This window comes from Haliotis asinina, chromosome 2, assembly GCF_037392515.1.
Source record: "Haliotis asinina isolate JCU_RB_2024 chromosome 2, JCU_Hal_asi_v2, whole genome shotgun sequence".
Lineage (NCBI taxonomy): Eukaryota > Metazoa > Mollusca > Gastropoda > Lepetellida > Haliotidae > Haliotis > Haliotis asinina.
The window spans coordinates 86,412,426-86,435,127 of record NC_090281.1 but is presented as its reverse complement, the minus strand read 5'-3'; the positions used below and the strand labels follow the sequence as shown (position 1 = coordinate 86,435,127).

The window sequence follows — 22,702 nt, the reverse complement described above, 5'->3', positions numbered from 1 at the left end:
GATGTGTGGACGAACTGCTGGAGCATTGCTTTGAAAATGAATGGGACTGGCAGAACATTTACGTGCGTGTTTCTGTTGATGATAACTAATTACACTAGTGCATAGTAGAGTCATCTTTGTAAATTATCTTTAGTCAGAGCGACGAGCCCATCGAGACAAGGTTGACATTCTAGCCAGGTAGAATGCTTCAACCCGAAAACGTCTTTTATGTACTGTTGAGTGCGCGCTCTTGCATCATGATGTGTATAGTAAATAAGTCTGCAAGAGTGCTCTCCCTTATATATCACGAACCGTTAAAACTATAATGCCAAAATAACCTCAGTACACATACTCATCACGGCTGCCCTCATATCATACCACAGATTAAACGTGTAAGGACATCGCAGATGTAAGGACATCGCAGATGTAAGGCACCACTTTCATTACAATACGTCATGTCAACACTTGAGTTGAATCTACCAAGCTGATGAAGAGGGTGTACTGACAGTTACGACATCTCTTTTCTAAGTGTTTCACGTAGGCATAAAATTATGAAAATGGGCTGGAAAAAACTTAACAAAGACAAAATTATATGAATAATGTTCTTGATTCTCATTTATTGTTATTCGTAATACAATTTCCCGCGTTCTTTGCACTTGTGGCAGCGACTGATTAAAGGATAAAAACGTTATATGACGAGGAGGTACGTTTCAGATACGAGTCGGCGGTGTTGGAATGGAAAAAAAAACCGAGTTAATGACATGGATAAATACGAGATAACATATGAGATAACGGTCTGTCGATACAGGTTATCGAGACTCATATTCACTCGTAAAATAGTTTCGTATTTTCCGTTCACCATGATAAGATTCTGAACCGTCATTTTGTGGGTGTATATCAGCCTATTTTAGTAGGGAATTACCTACAAGATACGCGTCACTGAAATTATGTAATTGAAACGAGTAAAGTGAAAATAACGGTCCAGTAAGAAAGCCTATTCACACCTAACGTAGTACAGTACTTGCTTCAAACAGGGCTGAAGCCGTACAGGAAGGGCCGGAATACTGATACTGATTAAGTGAGTGAGTGAGTGAGCTTGGTTTTACGCCGCTTTTAGCAATATTCCAGCGATATCACGGCGGGGGACACCAGAAAATGGGCCTCACACATTGTACCCATGTGGGGAATCGAACCCGGGTCTTCGGCGTGACGAGCGAACGCTTTAACCACTAGGCTACCCCACCGCCCCGATACTGATTAAGAGCTGGTAATGACTGAGTGACCTTTTACACCATTTTCAGCAATATTCTAGCAACATCACACTGGAAATGGGCCCCACACATTGTACCCATAGGGACAATCGAAGCCAGGTCTTCCGCATGACGAGTGAATGCTTAACCACTAAGCTACCACGCCGCCCCTAAGAACTATTAAACCAGAGACCATATAAACTGATCAAACAGTTCAGGGTATTTTCTAAACTAGAATTTCTTGCATGTTAATTTGATCAGGAACAATTACTCAGTTTTATAGAATAAATAATAACGTAGCTACATTGTAAACAATAGACACTAAATCACTAACTGTCTTAAATTTGAATGAACAACGTATTTTGACTAATGCTGTATTCATAATTAGAAGTATAAGGGACGGTTGTTGTTCATAATCGTTCTAGAGCTTTAAGGTAAACCTTTGGTTAAAGCCGATACTAGGATTAAGAAAATATTTCGGCGTAAAACAATAATCACTCCCCCATTCACTTAATCTATGATACATTTTTAATTTTACAATAGTTCCCCAATCACGGTTAAAATGGACTGTTTTACTATAATTCCTCTGTTAAATGGAACTTCACAAACTTACAAGGTGAAGTATGAGTACTGTATACTTCAGTACATGTTAAAATGATCACATGTACACTAAACGACGACACAACATAGTACAAAGTTCTTCCTGGTGTTAAAAAGTATGCAATGACTGCTCCCTTGAGTCAATACACCCTTCACCATACCTTGATCGCACTTCCTCGTTCAGGTTATGCATATAGCCATGTCAAGTGTATCGCGGCTGTTCTGTGTCTGATGCAGGTCAGTACATCGTTGGTAATGTTATGATGATGTGAGTCAAGCAGTGCACAAGCAATGACAGGTATTTAATATGCTTGCAATATTTGTGAGAAGGAGCAGTGATGCGGAACACCCACAAATACGGAAACCTGTTTCGGCAAAATACCACCTGGTTGTTCTTAATCAATTTCGTGAAAACCCATTTTCTCCTTTGACTCTCCCTCCCTTAACACGAGAATCTACTGACATTTACGTGCACTCTTGTCGCCCTCCGGTTTACTGTATGTGTTTGTGTATGTTGGGCTAATGACAGGTGAGCGGATATCTACGCATAAATACCTGCAAACGTCAAATTGTGAATGATGTGAACCCAGTTTATACCTACGGCATAATATCTTCATGTGCTTTTTTATGAAACTGGAACCACAGACAACGATTATTTAAAGAATGACACGATTTTATTCGATGGTAGATTATGTCGCTTGATATATATCCCCACTGTGGTTCCATATTTGTATTTCCGAAACATGCTTAGTCATTGTTGTCAGTTCAACTTGTTTGATATTGTGGCTGCAAGCTGCGCAGTCTATTTCCCCGGAGGTAAGTCTATCAGACAGTTAGCTTCCTGTAGTACACATTTGCAATACATAAGTACGCGGACAGACTGGTGCTCGACTGACTACATGGTTCAACCAGGGAGCGAGCCTATGTTGTAGAGTATTCCTGGTTCAACTGGACAAATGGACTGTCAATCAGGTCTCTCATTCAGCTAGTAGGGGTGGGACGGATAACGCGGATAGGGTGGGTGATGAGTTCAACCCGGGTACCCGTCTCAATACCCGGTCCCGTTACGATCATATGACTAAAGTATTAAGCAGGATAATATTATTCTGTTGAATAATATATGGTTAAGATATTGGAAAACTCGAAATTTTAACCTCCGACCGGATGAACATATTGTCATTTCTCACAAATTTGACGTCAGGAATTGACATGACGGCTATCCAGGTAGGGTAGGGTACTCGGGTAGAAAATTTGGACCCGTCCCAACCCTATCAGTTAGGTCCATGCAAGTACATATTACCGAAGTTTCACAGTTCATTTGACGTTAATCTGAGGTCGTAAATCCGTGAGTAGTATTATAAGAGTCGCCAGCTTATAATTGTAGTTCCATGTTTGCACTCTAATATGCGTAGTTACATGGATGAAAGGCTCGGGTTGGTTTTGGTCGTGTTTGAGACTGCCGAGGATTTACAATGCATTGATATCAGTCATCGTTGAGCACTGAAGTTTTCGTCTTAATGAAATGTCATTAACCTTCTTTGCAGTTGGACGTATATGCCACTATACCACTGGTCATGTCATTAATTAAAAGTCTCAGTTGACCGCAACTGAACTGATGCAAGCATCGATCTCAGCCCATGCACAGTGTGAGTGTAACAGGATTTCTTGAGGAGACACTGTTCAGTCTAAAGAATCAAGTGAAGAGTTTTGCCAGAAGATACATGCTGCATGATAATTAGTCATAACTTTCATTTCAGATTGATGCTCAATTGTGGCAACAATATTGTCTGTCTGTTCATCTCCTTTCTACTTGCGATTGCCACACACAGTGACCCCTTCCGGGCAGGTCAAGGTCACACTTTCAAGTTTGCGTCCAACGTCACGAGCGGTATGTCAAGAAAGGTCATACTCAATGTGCTTAGTGTGGAGCAAGATGAGGGCGTCGGTGCACGTGTACGCAGAAGCGTCGGAAGAAGCGAGGTGAGAATAAAATTGTATCACAGAAACACGCTGGGTTGTGAACCAGTCAGAATTGCAAATATGTCCAGTGTTCCCCATTCTCTTAAGAGAACTAAGTGAACAATTAGGTGGTCAGTTTGAGTGGTTTGGATATGTCATCCTACCCCAGTGGCGTGGATCGTCGCTCGTGTTTTTAGTCATTGGTTTCCCTTCTCCCTATTCACCATTCACGGATCCAGAGGGAGAAGGGAGCAGGGGTGCGTACCCCTTTGTCGCGAAAGTTGACCATGAGCGTGAGAACGTTCAGACGTGAGAGTTTATTTTATGAATTCTTGACAATATACACTTCTGGTTTTTGCCTCTTTGGCATTTGTCTTTGAAGTCTCGAGCAGGATGTTAACATCGCTAGCTATAGAGAGAAGCAAGATCGTAATTGTCAGCAACTGTCCGGAAGGATACCAAGGGACAGGGGTTAGTGATAGAGTTGAAAGTTCAACCTTTACATGTTTATACAGTTGCGGAACCTTGATCCATTCCTTATGCTGGACGAGTTCAAAGTTGCCGCTCCTGCTGGCTTCCCTGATCACCCACATCGAGGCTTTGAGACGGTTAGTGCCAAGAGTAGTAAAAACACATTCTGCTTAAAAAGAGGTCTTTGCTCCACAATTGTATACCTTTCTCCACTTCAGGTCAAGGTCTTTAACAGTCTTTAAGTCATCTATTACACTGATACACTGTAGAGCTGAGACTAAAGTTAAAGCCACGTTGTCTCAGTGGACAAACTTAGCTGACGCCCGATCATATGGCAGTAGGGTCGACTAGGTTCTTGCTTTGTAGTCCCAAGATATATTCGCTGCGCATCATCAACATGGTAAAAACTAAGACATGCATCACTCCAGGCTCCCACAGCTGTTAGATTGCTACTTGAGCATTATTTGTTTGACTGTAATAAACTGGTAACAGTAGTTCGGATGCCTGTCGTGCTTGCACTAATTATAGTGACTCTATAATCCACGTTGTGTTTGTGGCTCCAAAGGTGACGTATATGTTGTCTGGCTCCTTCCGACATGAGGATTTCTGTGGCCACAAGGGCGTCATCAACGCTGGGGATCTGCAGGTAGTGTAGTGAGAGGCACTCCTATGTTTATCTGTGCTCATGTCATTCCCGTGGGCAATTGTGTCCAGCATTTGGAGAAATCCTTATCGGGGCCAATTCGTTGCTCCACGTAACTATGATATAACAAAACAATATAGGGGCAGTCGTTATTGGTATATCAAATACTGATCGATGTAAAATTGTGTAGTGGGATTCAGTTTATAATAAAACAGTTTGATCTCAAAATCGGTTTACTTTGTACGACCTATTTGAAGGGAAAATGAAAGATACAGCTTTATGGTTTACAAGTTCTTGATTATTATGTTGAGCGACGTAATAAACAAGAAGTTGTAATCCATAAAGATGTATCCTTCATTTTTGACTCACCAACTTCCAGAATGCCCATTAAACAAGTTCTATTAGAAGGGGTTCGGTTTGCGTTGAAATCTTACAATATCACTACGCCAGTGTAGCCCATAGTTAAAGCACAATGTGTAAACGTCATTTCCGATTTCTAGAACTGGAGTAGAATTAAAAGCGGTATAAAACCATAGTATTACTCAATCACTCACTGTATTGTCTCTGTAGTGGATGACCGCGGGTAAGGGAGTGGTACACTGTGAGATGCCACACGGTAAACAAGAAGGTCATGGACTTCAGCTGTGGGTCAATCTGGCCGCCAAGGATAAAATGGTGGAACCTGCATACCAGGAACTCTTGGACAAAAACATCCCAAGGTCATCCAAGGATGGGGTCACGGTCAAAGTCATTGCCGGAGAATCTTACAACGGCATAAAGGTTGTTACAAATTGTAATATTCCTCACTGTGCTTTGACCATTCGGTTAGCCTTGTTACGTAACGTTTAAAAAGTGAGATTAAAATTTCATAAACGATCACTCATTCGCACATGAAAGACGCAGTATAACCATGGCTATGATTTGTGAGTGATTATTCTCTCAGCGTAATCATAATCTGACTTACATAATCGTGTTTGCAAACCAGATCGGTGACTGTAAGCATGACCAACGATTCATAGGCATGAAGAACCTTTGTCCAAAAAAGTAAAACTGTCTGACCGATCCCCATTTTAGACTATTCAGACTCACTATCTGTTGTAGTCACCTGTATATACCCGTACCCCTACCCTCTACCTGGACTTCAAGCTAGACCCCGGGGCCTCAGTGAGTCAACCCCTTCCCTCAAGGTGGACTGTGTTTGCTTATGTCCTGTCTGGACACGCGATCTTTGGTGAGACACTTAGTATATTTTATTCTCTTTTATTTCCGTTCTGCTCAGACATCAATTAGACCTTTACTGTCGATGTTATTTATTTGTTTGTATATATATATATTCATTATATTATTATTCAAATGACAATGCTTCTTTTGTCCAGTCGATCACTATAAATGGGTGGTTGGTTGTTTAACGCTACAATCAGCAATATTCCAGGTACATGGCGGTGATCTGAAAATAATTGTGTCTGAACCAGACAATCCAGTGATCAACAGCATAGCGTGTGAAGATATAAATGGAAGTGCACATATACGGGGGTGTAGACAAACGCTTAGTCTCTGAATATGTATTATCTTGATAGTAGCAGACAAACCCATGTAAAGTGACAGGGAGGCCCAGGGGGACCAAAAGGTTTGAGGTATCTAGCCTTGCTTCATTTGGGGCTTAGACGGCTTGGCAATAGGGAAGATGATATGGTTCATTTGTTCACTATGTCTACCATTACAGGTGGTTCGGAGGGATCGCCTCATCACACCCTGGTTCTTGGCGGGGAAGGAGACAGGATTGATATTGAAAACAAGGTGGGACTGGTAAAACAACAGGTGGAAAGCCTGTCTTCAAGAAAGAAAAAAACAGGTCACGTTAATTGTTGCCCGCAACATATTTACAATAGGAACCTGGTGTTATGTATACGTGTAGGATATCAATGTTTTCAAACCATCATCCGTCATGCATACCCTGAAATGTTTTTAAATCACAACATTTTGTTCATTTAAATATTTGGTTGGTTAGTATGTTGTTTGGACGCCTCACTCCGCAATATTCTAGCCATATGGCGGCGGTTTGTAAACAATCGAGTGTGAACTAGATAATCCAGTGATCACCATTTTGAGTATCGATCTACCCATGTGTAGACACACAAAAAACTCAACGATCCTCACCACCGCATCTTGATAGTCCTTCTTACGACAAGCGTGGGTTACTGAGGATCTGTTCTAACCCGGATCTTTCGTTTAAGAAGAGGGCACGTGAAGTAACATACTTAATACATCTGTCTACTTCTTATATCCCCAGGGTTCTGAAACATGTCACTTTGTGCTGATCGCGGGCAAGCCTCTCAATGAGCCCATCGTGCAGCATGGTATGTAGTGTCCACCTTCTGCTGTCCGAAACACAGTGTCCAGCGCTCAGACCATTTGATCGTTAGTTACCAGTAATATACTATAACATTTTGGACATGTCACAAAAATGGAACAGAGAAACAAACTATTCCAAACAATGCCACACATTCATTTCTACGCGATTACCCCATATGCAGCGAGTAAAGTCGGTATGGGAAAACGAATCTGCATGCTACCTCATTTGCCAGTGTGGACATGGTAGTGTGTGTAGTAGTGCTGACGTACCCGGAAGTATATACCCATGAAATGCGTGTAAAGTTTTCGTTTTTTCTGTCTGTTCAACCCCTAGTGTGGTCATGCCATTTCTATTACTGTGTCGAAAGGAAACTGAATGTATATTTTTGGTGCCATAAGGACTTTTCGTGCAACACTTTTCAGAGGTGAGGCTAAAGAGACCTATATAACTGACAGACGTTACCGTTATACAAAACCTTAATTAGGGCTGTGCCTCAGTTTAGGGTATGGGAGTTACGATCACCTAAGAGCTGACACTACAGGTACAGTTTGTCGTTAGACCTTTCTCGCCAATGACATTTACTAGCGTGATGTAAGAATGGACTGAAACACCAAAACTTCTCAGAGAATCTTGTGACACATTACTCTCCAGCCCGCTTGTACATTTTGGCAGTGGTGTATGAGCGTTCCAATGATGAAGCGCCCATAAATGTCTTGCTGGATAACGTTCACTCTCTTCCCACGGAGTTTACTTAGGTTATATCTCCTACGAAAGTGGAACACATGTGCTTCTGTGGAAACTGCACTTCAGAATGAGGCAATGACCTTCACCTTTCAGGGCCTTTCGTGATGACGACGCAGGCTGAGATTCGACAGGCTATCACTGACTACCAGACAGGAAGGAATGGCTTTGAAAAGGCAGCTTCCTGGAGCTCAGAATATGAGAAGAATAGAACATAGATTACTAACAACACATCTTTTCTGCCTGGTATACTTGAGAATATAACAGTCAGTCACTCTGTTTCATTGCGTCGTCACTCAGCTTCTCTGCCTATCAGATTCATATTACATTTTACTTATTGAATGGATGCATCTATACCGCATTTGAAGTTTTCACGGCGTATCAATGTGTGTGTGCGTGCGTGCGTGCATGTCTGGGTGAATTTTTATTGTCTTTATCAATGAATCTCAGTAACGCGTCCCACGTTCCTTTGCCACCCAATCTAGGTAGGATGTTGTTGATTAGAACTGTCCAACATGCACCGTTTTCAATTCTTGAGTTGAATGAGGGTAACTTTTTTTCTTTAAAGTTAACCTATGGTGAGGTGACAAGTCGCGCCATAAACTGGTTCCACCGTTGTTAGGCACCCAAAGTTTCGCTCGCAGTTTCCACCAGTTAAAATACGCTTAAACCCAGCCATATCGCCACCGCGTCAATACGTGGACTTGGCATTGTATTTAGAACTGATGGATTTGTTTGTGCCATGTTTACTTCCATGCCCGTTTTATGCAGGTTTTAGGCTTAAATCATCATTAAATCTTACGTTTAAAAAATCGCATATTCTCCAAACCACCCATGATTCATATCTCATTCCTGAGTCCCACCTCGTGTTCCTTTGACCTGCAAGACTAGGGGTTGTTGGGTAGCTTTGTAATAGAAACCTGTGCCATGCGGAAATGTTCCCTACATGGCATAATGTTTGCGTGTGTCACGTACATTTCTGGTTTCCTTCGCAATGACATAAAGGCGGCGAAAATTATGATGGTTTATACAATAAATTTCGTTGACTTTAAAGGCGTTGTCCACATGCATCCCACTGGCTCTATCCCAACAATACGCACCAGAATTACCTATGTCCAGTGCTTCACCTTAAAATTTGCAGTTTGGATACCTGTGTAGACTGGGCTTGCGTAATTTTAGATGAGGCAGTTAGACCACGACAGAATACCGAAGGAAGTCATCTGTTTCTATAAATCGCACAAAGTCAGTGATCAGAAATATGAAAAAAAAACATGTTTTCTATTCATCACTTGTATAATTTAGTCTTCATGATATGATTACGTACCTTTGGACAAGCGAAACTACGACAACACTGAACCCAGTAGAGCAACCTTTACTAAGGTTCAACGCAAATCCCATTCTTTAACATTGCACTAAGGTTACCTTATTGACTTACAATCACCTTAGTGCTTTTTGAAAGTCCACCCATGTCATGATGGCGAGGGTCAACCCATTCCAAAACTGCGAATTGCCATGATCCAGTAAACTATTTTGAGAATGTCACACCCTGTGTCCCCGACAATGTTCAGTTTTGAAAAACAAAAAGATACTTGCCCCAGAGTGTGTTTCTGGTGTATTTGCAGGACCGTTTGTCATGAACACCGAGGAAGAAATCCGGCAGGCCCAGACGGACTACTTGCACGATAAAAATGGGTTTGAGGGAGCACGGAGCTGGAACTCATTTGTGGCGGATGAAGACCTAATTACTCACTGACCACTACCATGTCGGTCGTTTCCCTTCTCCTTGCTACACCACAGGACAATCAGTGACATGGACATGGAATTTCTCATAACGAGACAATTCACACAGTGTTCCTTGAAATATTTTCTTGAGATTATTGTACACTTACATCTCTACGATGTTTTTCTTTATTATATTTTTATTATGTTACCAGATCCGATACAAACACACGTTTGTTGGGAATAAAAGAAAGACCCATCCAAATCTATAAACAATTTTTTATATATCATTTAAGCTCCAAAAATGCATTTGTTATTCAAAGAAATAGTACAAACTATTTAAGGAGCGTTTTATTATGATCAACCAGTATGGAAAATCCGTGTGAATATCTGAAAAACCTTTCCAATTACCTCCATGCTTTTCAATTTTATAGTTAGCAAGTGCCCTGGATGTCAGTGAGGCTTACTGCATCTAGTGAATTGATGAGGCTGTTATATAGGCCATGTTTCTGCACATGACAATAATATCTACTCAACGAGTATATCATGATACCATAAATTAAACCAATATGGTCGTAGTCCAGGTTTGCACGTCATCAGATTGCAGGAATCTGTAGTTATGCTTCAGATTTTCGAATCGCCTATTATTTTTGTATAAAAACCGCCAACACAAACGCAGTGCGCTAAAAGGCAGACTTATATTCAGATTCATATTTCTATAAATCGAAACTGTCATATTGTTTTTATCACAGGTTTATGCAGTACTACCGTAAGTCCCTAATATACGTTCCAGTAGTGGTGAGATTGCTTTTTGACAAGATACGTAGATGATGATGATGTTGAGATTAAACGTGCCCTTTGCAGATTAGTTGTCCTGGTGGCTATACTCGTCTTGACTTTAGATTGCAGTTCAAAAATAATGGCGCCATATCAGGTACCCTCAAAGTCATGTACTTGAATAAATATTGCTTTGTGTGGAGCTTTGATCTGTATGTGAATACTCATGCTAATAAATTATTTTTATATATATTTTGCATGTATCTTGCCTTGCCATCAAGTCAAAACATTGATTACAAAAAGGTGTCTCGTTTCCTGTTGACTGGGTTCGTTCTAATGCGCAATTTAGTGCAATAACCAGTCCAGAATTTTTAGACTCACTTATTCAGCTGGATACAGAAATATTAATCAGTATGACTTGATACATCTAAGCACTTAGGGTGAACGTAGAGGTATGTTTAAATACGAAGACTGGATTGCCATCGGGAGTGTGCTGAACAGTGGCAAGTAGGAAGATCAGACTTATCATTTGGAGTATGAGGAACAATGGTAATGGAGATCTGAATTGTATTGGGTGCATTAGGGGTAATGTGTACAATGAAGATCTGGATTGTCATCAGGAGTATGTGGGAAGATGGTAAATATGAAGACCTGGATTGTCATAGAGAGCATGTGGAATGATGTTCATGATGAAGATCTGCATTGTTATAGGGAGTATGTGGACGATGCTTACAATGAAGATCTGGGTTGTATAGGGTGTGTAGTGAACAATGTTCACGATAAAGATGTGGATTGTCATAAGGAGTATGTGATACAATGTTCACGATAAAGATCTGGATTATAATTCGGAGTATGTGGAATGATGTTCATTATGAAAATCTGTATTGTTATTGATTGTGATACTTATTGTTTGTCATAAAATCAATCCACTCTTGAATAATTTATGAGAGATACAATGTCACAACAGACAATAAACAACCAGTGTTAATTTTATTTTTATTACAAAAATATATTTACAAAATTTTGATCACAGCCTCTATTGAATACATTATATAACATCTTTATATCATAAGAGCACTTCAACAATTGTTTTCTCTAATTGTTGCCATGACACCAATCAAAGTCAAAGGATGTGTACATCCAGATTCTGGCAACCAAAAAACCCAGCTGTCCTCGTAACTTGTCATTGTGATTGCAGCATCATGACACTGAAGGAATATTTTTTAACCATTTAAGTAACAATACTAAATGTCTACACAAACGTTTACCTCTCTGGGTGCAGGCATGACATTCATAAGTTTATGATATACCATAAAGATAAGAAAGACTTTTTGTAAGAGATTACAAAGACTTTGTGGATCTAACTGTGGTTTTCACATGTTGAAATATTCTACTCCAAAATCCTATTTCATTGATTGTTTCATGATGTATCACCCAGACTTTCCACACAAGGTTCCAAGGACACATTGCAGTAACTTACTAATGCTCTTGAATATGTAAAAAAAAGAATTAAACATAAAATGTCAAATCACAACAATCCAGCTCTGAGAAAAAAAATCAAGAGACAAATAAATAAATTCAGAGATCTTGTACACATGTGGATCAAATTGAAAATTTAAGAATATTACCCTTCATTTCAAAATGACAATGCGCTTTCAATTCTCTGAAGTATGTTATCTCAGTCCTATTCACAGCCAACATAAGGTAGAATCTTGCACCTGTGCAGCCAGACAACAGCATCTGATTTCAACTGCTTTTTACACTGATCAGAGACTTATTGCAAGATCACATGTCTAGCATAAACGTATATTTCAGATCAAGAAATTACTAACCTGACAACCATGAAATAGGGAACTGCAGTTGAGTTTCATGGTGTGCAAGTAAAGTCCATTTTCAATTTGAATCAAAATATTCACCAGTTTGACTCAACACACTGCTGATTTTACGGACTGCACGAAACTATGCAGATCTACAGGTTCAGTAAGGTCATCTTTACAGTAAATTGGTTCAGCAGTACAGTTTCATTATTATGTTGATGAAGCATGCACATCAAATACTTGCTTTCTGCTGTATCAGCAAGATCAGTGTCAAGAACTCTCAAATAAAACAATCAACGGGAAGTCTTGCTCATTTAAAATGCCAGCTAACAGCAATGTCACAAAAAGAACAACTGTTGCTGGACTGATTCACTTTGCCACACTTTTTACTAGGACAACATGCATCTTCATAAAAAAGTAATGGCAGCCTACATGAATGTACACTTGTACACACACCACCACAGGGGAAGGCATAGTCAGTCTTGGAAAAAAAACCTATCAATGTTAATTCAAAATTCATTCAAAATACCAAGAGCTGTAAATGATAGGACTTTCTTTCTCCTGAAGAAATGATTGAGAAAATGTTAACATAAACTGGATCACTAAATTTCTAGATGTGGAGCGTGTCATAAGGCATGAATCTTCTTACAATATTTTTAACTACAGTAATATGAAAGAATGTTGTCCATAACTTCTATTGAGCAGTCCATAACATTCTGAAATTGTTTAATATGAATGACACCATGTTTGAGGTTTCATCTGTACGTATTCAACAGAAAAAGGTACTGAAATATTTATCATTCCATATATGTTTGTAACAGGAAGATACTTTGGTAACTTTTAACGGGCCTAAAACAAAATCTGAAAAATGTTAACTATGGTTTTTATCTTTCTCCTACTTTCTATCATTATTGTGAAACAGAGAAATGTGAGTTCAAGGCTAAATAGAAATAATGTAGTAACACTGTATATTGGCCTTACTTCCTCACTGTATGTTGTAATATGAGAAAATATTGTACAGCTTTTAAGCCTTCACATGTCAACAAAATCAGTGTCAACAAAGTAAGAGATAAAAATCTGTGTACATCTCAAACAAAACAGACGTCGTCTTCTTTTGAAGAAAGCTGTGTCTGAGAATAGTGTAATATGTCAACAACAACTGCAAACATTCCATATAAATTAGTTATCAACAAAAACAAATTATCCTCAATGGATAAAGTTTTAGGTAAGCATTTCACAACAATCAGCTGACCATGTGTCAGTATTAAATATATCTGGAATACACCTACTGATGTGATTACTCAAGGAATCTAATGCTAGCATGTTACCATAAACAAAATAATATATGACGTCATACTACTACACCAGTATCATACTCTTGTTTTCATAAAATATTTCATAGAAACATGTTTTTTCTTTCAGTGATATCATCATTGGCACCATTATTCGTGGACTGTCTCTGGTGCTATGTCCATGATCTAGTACACTGGGTGTCAGATACATGGTAAAGGAAATAGGAGGAAGTAACACAACAAATCACAAATATCAAGGCAGGGGACTTTTCAGCAAAATTCAGCAGGTATTCACTCACCTACAGACAAACTGTAGCACAAATAGTTGGGCAACAAAGAGAAAAATGACCACTCTTCCAACATGCAAGTGAAAAAACCTCTGTTGTGCAACCCTATGTGCACAACAGTTTATCGGTGACTAACAGAACATCTGAGGCCTAGTGTGTGATCTGGTTGATGAATATGCATGAATTTGGACTAAAATGTCCTACAATCAAGAAAACTTTCATGGTTACATAAAGAGACACTTGAGCCATGATAAGAGTCCTGAGCACACAGTATTTTCTATGGGCTGTCAGATTAGATCGTTAACCCTGAATAAATATGCATATGAAGCAAGTATGAGACACGACATTGTCACGTCACATTCCTCTTGTTTAATTAATCTTTCTACATTAAAAATTAGTACAGGCAAGATATGACACAGATCCACAACAAAATGCTTGGAAAAGTTCACACAGTGACAACACCGCTTTGCAGGGCTCAGTGTAAGATAGGAGATCATACATGAGTTGCATAGCATAAACTTGTTAGCGCTGTCAAATGGTGTTGACATGTTGTGTCAGCATCGCAAGGAAAGAGTGGAATTCAAGACTGAAGCAGAGCAAGGTACCAACCATTTTCAGATTCTGCCATATTGATTTATCACTAAGGCTTAAACTACAAGTAATCATTTTCCAAGATAAAGATTGATGAATATCTTTTACATAAAAATGCCATCAACATCCGGCAAGATGTTCCCTGATCAGTTTCTGAAGGCATGCCAGACATAAAAATATTTTCTCACTTGTTCATAATTAAAATTTGCCTGAAATTTAGTGAAAACACAAAGCATCTTCATCCAAACCCTAAACATGCTACATAAACAGTGCTTCAGAACAAACCAACAAGAATGGAATCTATACCTTTGAGCTCTACCTGCTGATTTACCTAGTTACATCATCAGTAGGTTCACCTGGGTCCAAGATGTGATTGCTGATGGTTCACCAATTGAAATCATCATGTGATCAACTGAATGGTGTAAGCTCAACTCAAAGAATTTGCTCATCCATAAAGTTTTGTCCTTATCTCAACTCAAAGGGGGTTAAATCCCCTCAATGCTGGTGTTATATCCTCTAAGTGCTAGTGCCAAACCTATCTGACTGGAGATATATATAATGACATTCCAAAATATAACTTCCAAATAACTATTTACCAATTAGGATATATTTTTCATTTGAATTATGCATGCTATGCATAAATGTTTAGCTTTCTTTTCTGTACTTTGTTGTATTAACATGTAACATACTTGTCCAGTTGTTCCTTATTGAATGAAGCCCCAACTGTTTGAAATCACCCATCCTCTTTACGGTGCCTTATGCTGAAATTCATCCAGCAGGCTAAAAGGTTCAAGTCACAATGGAGCCTCAAACAATTTAATGTTTCACAGTAACCAATACTTGTATTAATCCATTAATTCATAGGATCTATCTCATCAAATGCACAGTTTAGCTACACAGGTAAAACAGTGAGTTTTGTTTGCATGCTGCTTTCAGCAATATCAAAATAACATCTCGGCAGTTCATTGTGACACAGGTAAGAACACCATGGAGCATGTGAACAGTGATGGCACTACATATATCCTAGAGTATACCATGAAAGTCAGTTAAAGCCTGTTATCAATCCCTACACGAATCCTTATCACAAAAGGTACCACATCAACACATAACAACTGTACTCTTGAAACCTAGAGATTTGTTTGTAAGTCAATCTTAAATGGCCAATTTTTGTTTCTTCTGAAACATTGTTTCATACTAACAAAAGTGTACCACAAAGAGCTGACATGATAGTAATGAGATACTTTTTTGCCACACATAAAACACACGTTTTGTGACCATACTCTCAACATCAGTGATTCTGGTCCTCCAAATCACCAGGGCTTGCTAAAATCATTGATAACTGAAACATCATTGACAGGACAAAATATTAACAATTATCGGTGTGACAATTGTTCCCTTGACAATATCGTGCACAAATGTTTATGATAGAATAGAGTTACTCACACAACACACAAAGTTAAAACTTTAATCATTGCTTGTGTCTGTGCTACATTCAAGATGCTGTTATGTCAATAATCCATGAATAAACATGTCACAACTCACCAGTGATGTGAAATATATTCACTTGCAGACATCTTGTCAGTTACTTGTGATATTTATCAAAAATTAATCAATATATAGTTAACCATCATTAATCTGTATGATCTTTACCCATAACCAGCCCTACAAATTGCATACCGGTATGTTTATTTTCAGGGGAGTTAATGAATAATTCACAAACATCCTTCAACCAAACCACTTTGGCCATGAAAGATAACATTTGTTGTGACCTTGGCTGTAAGTGTGTGAGTTTGGTCTAACGCCGTTTAGAACCATATTTCAGTTATGTCATGACATAACCATCACTGTGATCATGTTATTGAACCCTGTCTAATTTTCGATTATTTTGTCCGTAAAATGAAATCAATCACACCTATAACCTGTGATGATTCGGGTTAGTAACCCATGATTGTCACAAAAGGTGGTCACGCTCGCTAACCCAGTTGACACAAGTCACTATATCCTACTTTTGTAGATCAATGCTTATTTGATAACTGGATTGTTTGGGCCATACACAATTATTTACAGATCGACTCTTTACAGCTGGGACATTGCTGAGTGTGGGGTAAAAATATACTCATTCACTCAATCTCTGTTTGGGAAGCCAACTTGTGAATTCCGAACTGATATCTACTTCTTTACCAATCCATACTTAATTATTCAGGTTGAATTCTGTACTGAACTGTTTACTTCTGTAAATCTCTGCCTCATGCTTTAAGACACATGTCTAATTATATATGAATTTTCTTTATAAACATCCAAATGAGAGAAGGAAAAAATGAAAAAAAAATCTTAAGTTGACATGGTATATCATCAATCAAAATCCTCTACATTTGCAAATATTTCTCACAGGCTCTCTCAAGAAGCAAGAGAGGCTGTATGTCCTAAGTACCTACCTGATAACTATTGAAACTTGAGCACATGGGCGAAATAGTAAAACAGCTCTAGAATACAAAATAATTCTTCTCGTCAACAATTACACAAGTATCAAAACAAACCTGCAAACAAAGAGCTGCTCAAGGTATGTGATGGCAACTATCAGCAGTATTTAACTAAATTTAACACACATGGCTTTTCAATGTTAACAACAGGTTGTCAGTACTGACGCAATAACTTATAATTAATCCTATGCATATAACCAGTGTGCACAACAAGTAATAACAGTAATTCTAGGATCCTTCTCAACATGCTTTAGAAGGGTAACCCACACATAAAAATATCACACCACCCTGTCATGGATTCATCATTTCATTAAATGCTGGTGAGATAAAATTACTACCAAAAAGTGCTTTCAACATAATGCATCTTTTAGTAACATACTGTATACGCCATATTAAGGTATATAGCGAGTTGGGTGGGGGTTGGTCATAAAAAAATGACCCATGAAAAAGGCTGGGGGAGTCACCAAATTTTATCAGAGATGTATGATGGTCTGGAAGAAATGGTTCAGTTGTTCGTATCAATGACATGAAGGGATTGCTCATGTATAGAAGGCATAAGATGTGTCTTGAGACGTAAAAATCCTGCCATTGCCACAGACAAACTTACAGACCAGTATGTAATCTTATTAAACTCCTTCATGTAAGAGAAAAAATTTACATATATATATACATGCATTCTTCTGTATAGCATACATCTTTAGAAGATGATAAAACAGCTGCACATCTGCTATAAAAGGTTCCAGTTCTATTGATAGTGTATTGTCAACACCTCTGTATTAGAAAGCATATGTAACTGGTAGTGTATGGTTTTAATAGGCACCCATGGCACATTCCATGGCAAAAATAACTTTAATGTTAACTGAATAGCCCAGTGAGGGGAAATAGTGTCTTCAAAAATAAATTAAAAATATTCAATTAACATCATTTGTAATATCCTAATTTCACACTAATATACATAACCACCCCTCCAAAAGAAACGGAAAACAGAAAACTGTCTATTCCTCTTGAGGTTCTCACAAACTTGACGAAGGAACTGTGTTTATGAAAGCACAATTGAGTAGCATAGTATTAGTATAAACCCACTCTATACTTCACAGTGTGAGGAAGGCGCCACATGACCTGCCAGGTATATGTTGTCATAGAGATGACCTGCTAAGTCATTACTCACTTCACCTGCAGCTCGGCATGTGTTTTTGATAAACTCACGCTTGGACATCTTGTTCTTGACATGCGGTGATGCTAAATCCACAGACAGCATTATGAGTGAGAAGCACAACATGAACACTGTGTCTGCAATGAAACACATAAAGATTACAGTCAATGTATTATGTTTCATGTTGCTTTGTTTGACTGTTTATTGTATAGTGCTGCATTAAATAATTTCCCAGCTTTATGACAACAGTCTGAAAATTATTGAGTCTGGGCCAGACAATCCAGTGATTACATCATGAGCACTGATCTACGCAACTGGGATACAATGACATGTGTCAACCAAGTCAGAGAGCCTGAGATCACATATGCCACCTGACAAGCTAGTGACTGACCTTATGAGCAATACCTAGTACCATCACGGTAAAATGATAACAAATCCTTGTAGTTGCCTGATGAAACAAGCTAGGAAGCAGTACAACCTTGAATTAGAAACAGAGGACAGGATTGTTTACCTTGACTGAGACCAATCTGTGGGTTACAAGCCACAAACTGTTGGGAGAATTTCTCTATGACTTCTGTCAGGTAGTTCCCGCGTTGAGTAGGAGCAGAGAACTCTGTGAAGAACTTCCTCAAAGCATTGGGTAAAAACTGGCCTTGGAAATTCTGTAGTTTTACTAAATTTTCCAGAACATCTCTCCTGAAATAGCAGATGAAAGAAATACTCAGTAAGGATGAAAAGAGCTCACAAACACTTGGCTAATCAAGGTTATTTTCAAGCATATATCAAGCACTCACCTAAGCACAGGCAAATGTAGAGAAACAGAATGATATGAAGACAATTCAGATTAATACCTCCACTACTGCATAAGAACATACATACAATTAGAATCTGAAAACTTAATTGATAATAGGAAGGTGTCCAAGAACCTTTTCATTTTCAGAAACTGCAGAAAACAAGACAAGATAAATATGATCAAAGGTTGTAAACTTGATTGGGTTCTTACCAGGTATTTTATTTTCAAAGGATTACAAGAATACATAATAAAAATGGTATCAATAGACAAATCACTCATTTAACCCATTAATAACTTAAATACATGTGCAAAAAACAGAAAGTCTTCACACTTTACACTTATCTTATCAACACAAACAATACAGACAACAAATCCAATATATATTTATAACTACTCATGGCATTCCAGCAACCCCTCCCATGGCCATGTTCACGATTAGGCCTTGTGTGAGGAAAAATGGACACAGAGATAAAAATACTAGTAGTCTAGGTCTATTTCCAAGAAGAGATAACTGAATTTCCTATCATGGTTCCTCCTAGAAAACACCAGTTAATTTATAATACAACATCAAAGTCACTTTAAGTAATTTTCTTAAGTCCCATACAAATATCAGTAACAATATGATTTTACAATCATGGGAATAACAATGAAAATTGATAAAAGCAAAGAAACTATATGACCTCATTTCACATTTTACTATACTCAATTCAATTGGTTTCCCTTGATTCTTGGCAATAATGGTGTACTGTACAGGTACGAGTATTGTTGTAGGACACAGAAAGAGGTGGGTAGTTAATACTTATGAAAGGTAGACCATGGTGACAAGTTGATACTCGCAGCTGCTGATTAACATTGTACTGACCTGCCATCCAGAAACTGGCGTTTACGGACTGGCCATAGTTTTTTTGTGGTATGAAGGAACCGGGCTATCTCTTCAGGGTCATCATCAAGAATCTCATGCTCGAACAAGTAGTTCATTCCCTGGTAACAAAATACATCAGTCACTTAAACAAGGTGGCACTTTGCAAACAATATAATGTCAGTTGTAAGCCATTGCTTTGAGATAGAGACATTGCTGACACTTTCTCTTATATGAAATACTTCATGCTAATACTGAATTACCACTGCACACAGTCAAAGACAACAAAGAGAGAAAAATATAATTATTGTTTGCAAAAGCTAATGTTGAATCTGTACGTTTTCTCATTGTTGAAACTGTGACAAACAAAACTCATCACAGTCAAAGGAATAGAAATTAATCAAGATCTAGAAGCTTGAATACTGATAACACACAGTAATACACTACAAACTGTTTGAAATTCTATTCTCCTCTAGTCATCATGTAATATGGACAAAAGGGTTGGTGATAATTTCCACTGCTATCAATAAGTTGTGTAACTGACCTCGTAAGGCTCTCCATTGAACGTGAGTGAAGCTTCATCCAACAGGAGAAATAATCTCTTGAAAGAAAAGTTGGGAATGTTGCGAGCCCTCCTGTAAACACTGGTGTATCCCCACTGACCCTTGCACAGGCTGGAAACAAAAATTGCATACACTCATCTGATGATATCACATTACTTTAATAATTACAATAGCGATCACATTGATGATGCAGCATCATCAGAGATGTCATCCAGGATTTGCCTGAATGAGACGAAACACTGAACGCATTGAATGCTCAACTTAGTAAACAGCAATTATGAGTTTAGAAAATGAATCAAGGAATGAACAAACAAACACAGACTTGTATGCTTGAAGAGTGACACAGGGCATACACAATATACACATCAACCAAGCAGACTTATGATAGACACTAAGACTGTGACAAGTAATAATCAATGCCAGTCTACAAAGGCGACTACTGATCAGCGTTTGTCCTAAACAGCATGCAAAACAAAAGTCATTTCTCTTCACCAAGAACACAGTAAGTCATAGTACTAATCATTTTTTTTAACATATTGTAAAATGTTTCTTTTCCATTTCATACTCACCCTTGCCATAAAAACTCATCATTTCCAAGGTGACCCCAAACACAAGACGCTAAACAGAGATCAGTTGGGTTCAGGTAGGACAGCACTGTCAACCCGAGTTCGGGGGGTAAAGAAGCAAGATCTGGAAAACCCTCACATTTCAAGACACTCTGTCTCTTCACCCCTGCACAATCTAATTGATTCACCTCATGCAGGCGCCTCAGCATCTGACCCATAACAGCTATCAGTCAACCTCTCTACTGGCTGAGATGAGGAGTCAAGAGCACTTGTTAGAATTCCATCTGAAAATAATAGCAAACTTATAAAAGTTGCCAATGAAAGAAAGAATATATGGCAGCTACAACATTCTGTGACATCCCAATATCTGTCTTTGGTTGTCAGGACATTGCACCCTATGTGGTATTTTCTCATGCACTTAATCAACATATTTCTCTAAGACCACAATGGCTGTGGGGCATGATCTATGGTAGTGACGTAGATTCATTGCCAACTCAAGATGAGGGTAAGAGTTCCTCTTGTTCCACAATCCAATATTTATAAATTGATATATACTAGAATTACTGACAAGACATAACACAACAATTACTATGGGACTCACAAAAATAACTAAAAGACCAAAAATTAAGTACAATACGTAGGCTTGAATCACTTAAGTGTTACCAAAGAGGTATATTCACGTATGACTCTAAGTAAGTCTTGGGATTACCTCTATTGCCCTTAATATTGATCTGCGGAAGAAAGGATATGGGGGAACGGAAAGAACTTACACATCCAAACGAATATATGGATGACAACTTCTTCTTTATTGTATAACATTAAACGCGTCAAGAATCTCAACTCTTAAACAGTTCCCTGTTTCGTCATATTTAAGTTGTCATTAGGCTGTATAGACATGTCACAAAGTTCTGAAATCATTACATAGGCACACGAGATCTCTTCAAACAAATATAATTTCTAACGAGCATTCAGCATCCTCAATCGACAGAGGTGTGGGTGGGATTCCAGACTCAATCTTTAAAATCTTGTTTCACTATCAGATATCGCTTTTCAGTAAAATAACAATGGTCAAGAAACGACAGCGCTTCGAGAGTTTACATACCTTGCTATTCAGTTCATTAATGCAAATGATAACTGTGTTTGTAGAAATGCCCACGATTCATGATTTATTATACACTTTTCGTTTGTAAACATTTCCAACAACCTCAAATTGACGTGGAACAGGCCCGAAGACGTTGCAAAGAAGATATTCTCATTGGTCAAAATTCATGGGAGCAGTCATTGTTGTACCTTGTTTGTTTACATTTTCTTGTCACAATCGGATGGAGCAATCGTAATGATAAATCCATATATCTGGGCTTTCTGGTCGCAAATTACAAGTTTTAATTTGTTTTATTCATCCCTAACGAAAGACATTCTAAAATTATCATCTCATTTAAACACGTCTGGTAAATTTTTATATGTAGTGTTTTACTTTCAAAATTTAATGTACCGGTAGGATACGAACACACCAAGAATGAATAGAATGATACAGAAACATATTGGCAACATATAAGAGAACATACATAATCAGAATTAATGTATCCTAACTGCTGTACGTAGGTGTTCATGAAATGGTCATTTATTGCATTTTAATTCTTTACGTAAATCTTCAAAGATACACAGTTGTGAAGACAGTCCTCACATTTGTAAATTACTTGAAAATGTGTTTGACCTGTGTGATTGGTTGACTCTACTCACACTGACGGTATACCCCATCTGAGGCTTATTTATAGAGGTCAATGTGAGCTTATGCTACTTTGATATCCT

General features: G+C 38.4%; 2 protein-coding genes across 6 annotated transcripts; one reads left to right on the top strand and one right to left on the bottom strand.

The window, feature by feature from the left end:
* Window positions 1-1,947: 1,947 nt before the first annotated feature.
* On the top strand, window positions 1,948-11,480 carry LOC137274511 (pirin-like). Of its 5 annotated transcripts, none has more exons than XM_067807737.1 (10): window positions 1,948-2,066; window positions 3,587-3,809; window positions 4,304-4,396; window positions 4,825-4,905; window positions 5,473-5,682; window positions 6,004-6,133; window positions 6,626-6,699; window positions 7,193-7,259; window positions 8,093-8,242; window positions 9,619-10,744. In XM_067807737.1, the coding sequence occupies exons 2-9, from the start codon at window positions 3,591-3,593 to the stop codon at window positions 8,212-8,214; spliced, it is 996 nt and encodes a 331-aa protein (XP_067663838.1). In that variant the 5' UTR covers window positions 1,948-2,066; window positions 3,587-3,590; the 3' UTR covers window positions 8,215-8,242; window positions 9,619-10,744. The 5 variants fall into 5 exon arrangements, with proteins under 5 accessions (XP_067663838.1, XP_067663836.1, XP_067663839.1 ...); XM_067807738.1 differs by lacking the exon at window positions 1,948-2,066 and adding an exon at window positions 2,561-2,645 and having other exon boundaries at window positions 9,619-11,480; XM_067807735.1 differs by lacking the exon at window positions 8,093-8,242 and having other exon boundaries at window positions 1,955-2,066; window positions 9,619-10,735.
* A 4,450-nt stretch (window positions 11,481-15,930) lies between these two features.
* Window positions 15,931-22,130, bottom strand: LOC137274514 (F-box only protein 8-like). Its single transcript, XM_067807740.1, has 6 exons — window positions 21,996-22,130; window positions 20,897-21,177; window positions 20,309-20,438; window positions 19,768-19,886; window positions 18,624-18,808; window positions 15,931-18,249 (listed from the first exon to the last, which is right to left on the bottom strand). Exons 2-6 carry the CDS (start codon window positions 21,109-21,111, stop codon window positions 18,044-18,046), a joined length of 855 nt encoding a protein of 284 aa, XP_067663841.1. The 5' UTR covers window positions 21,112-21,177; window positions 21,996-22,130; the 3' UTR covers window positions 15,931-18,043.
* Between the last annotated feature and the right edge of the window lie 572 nt (window positions 22,131-22,702).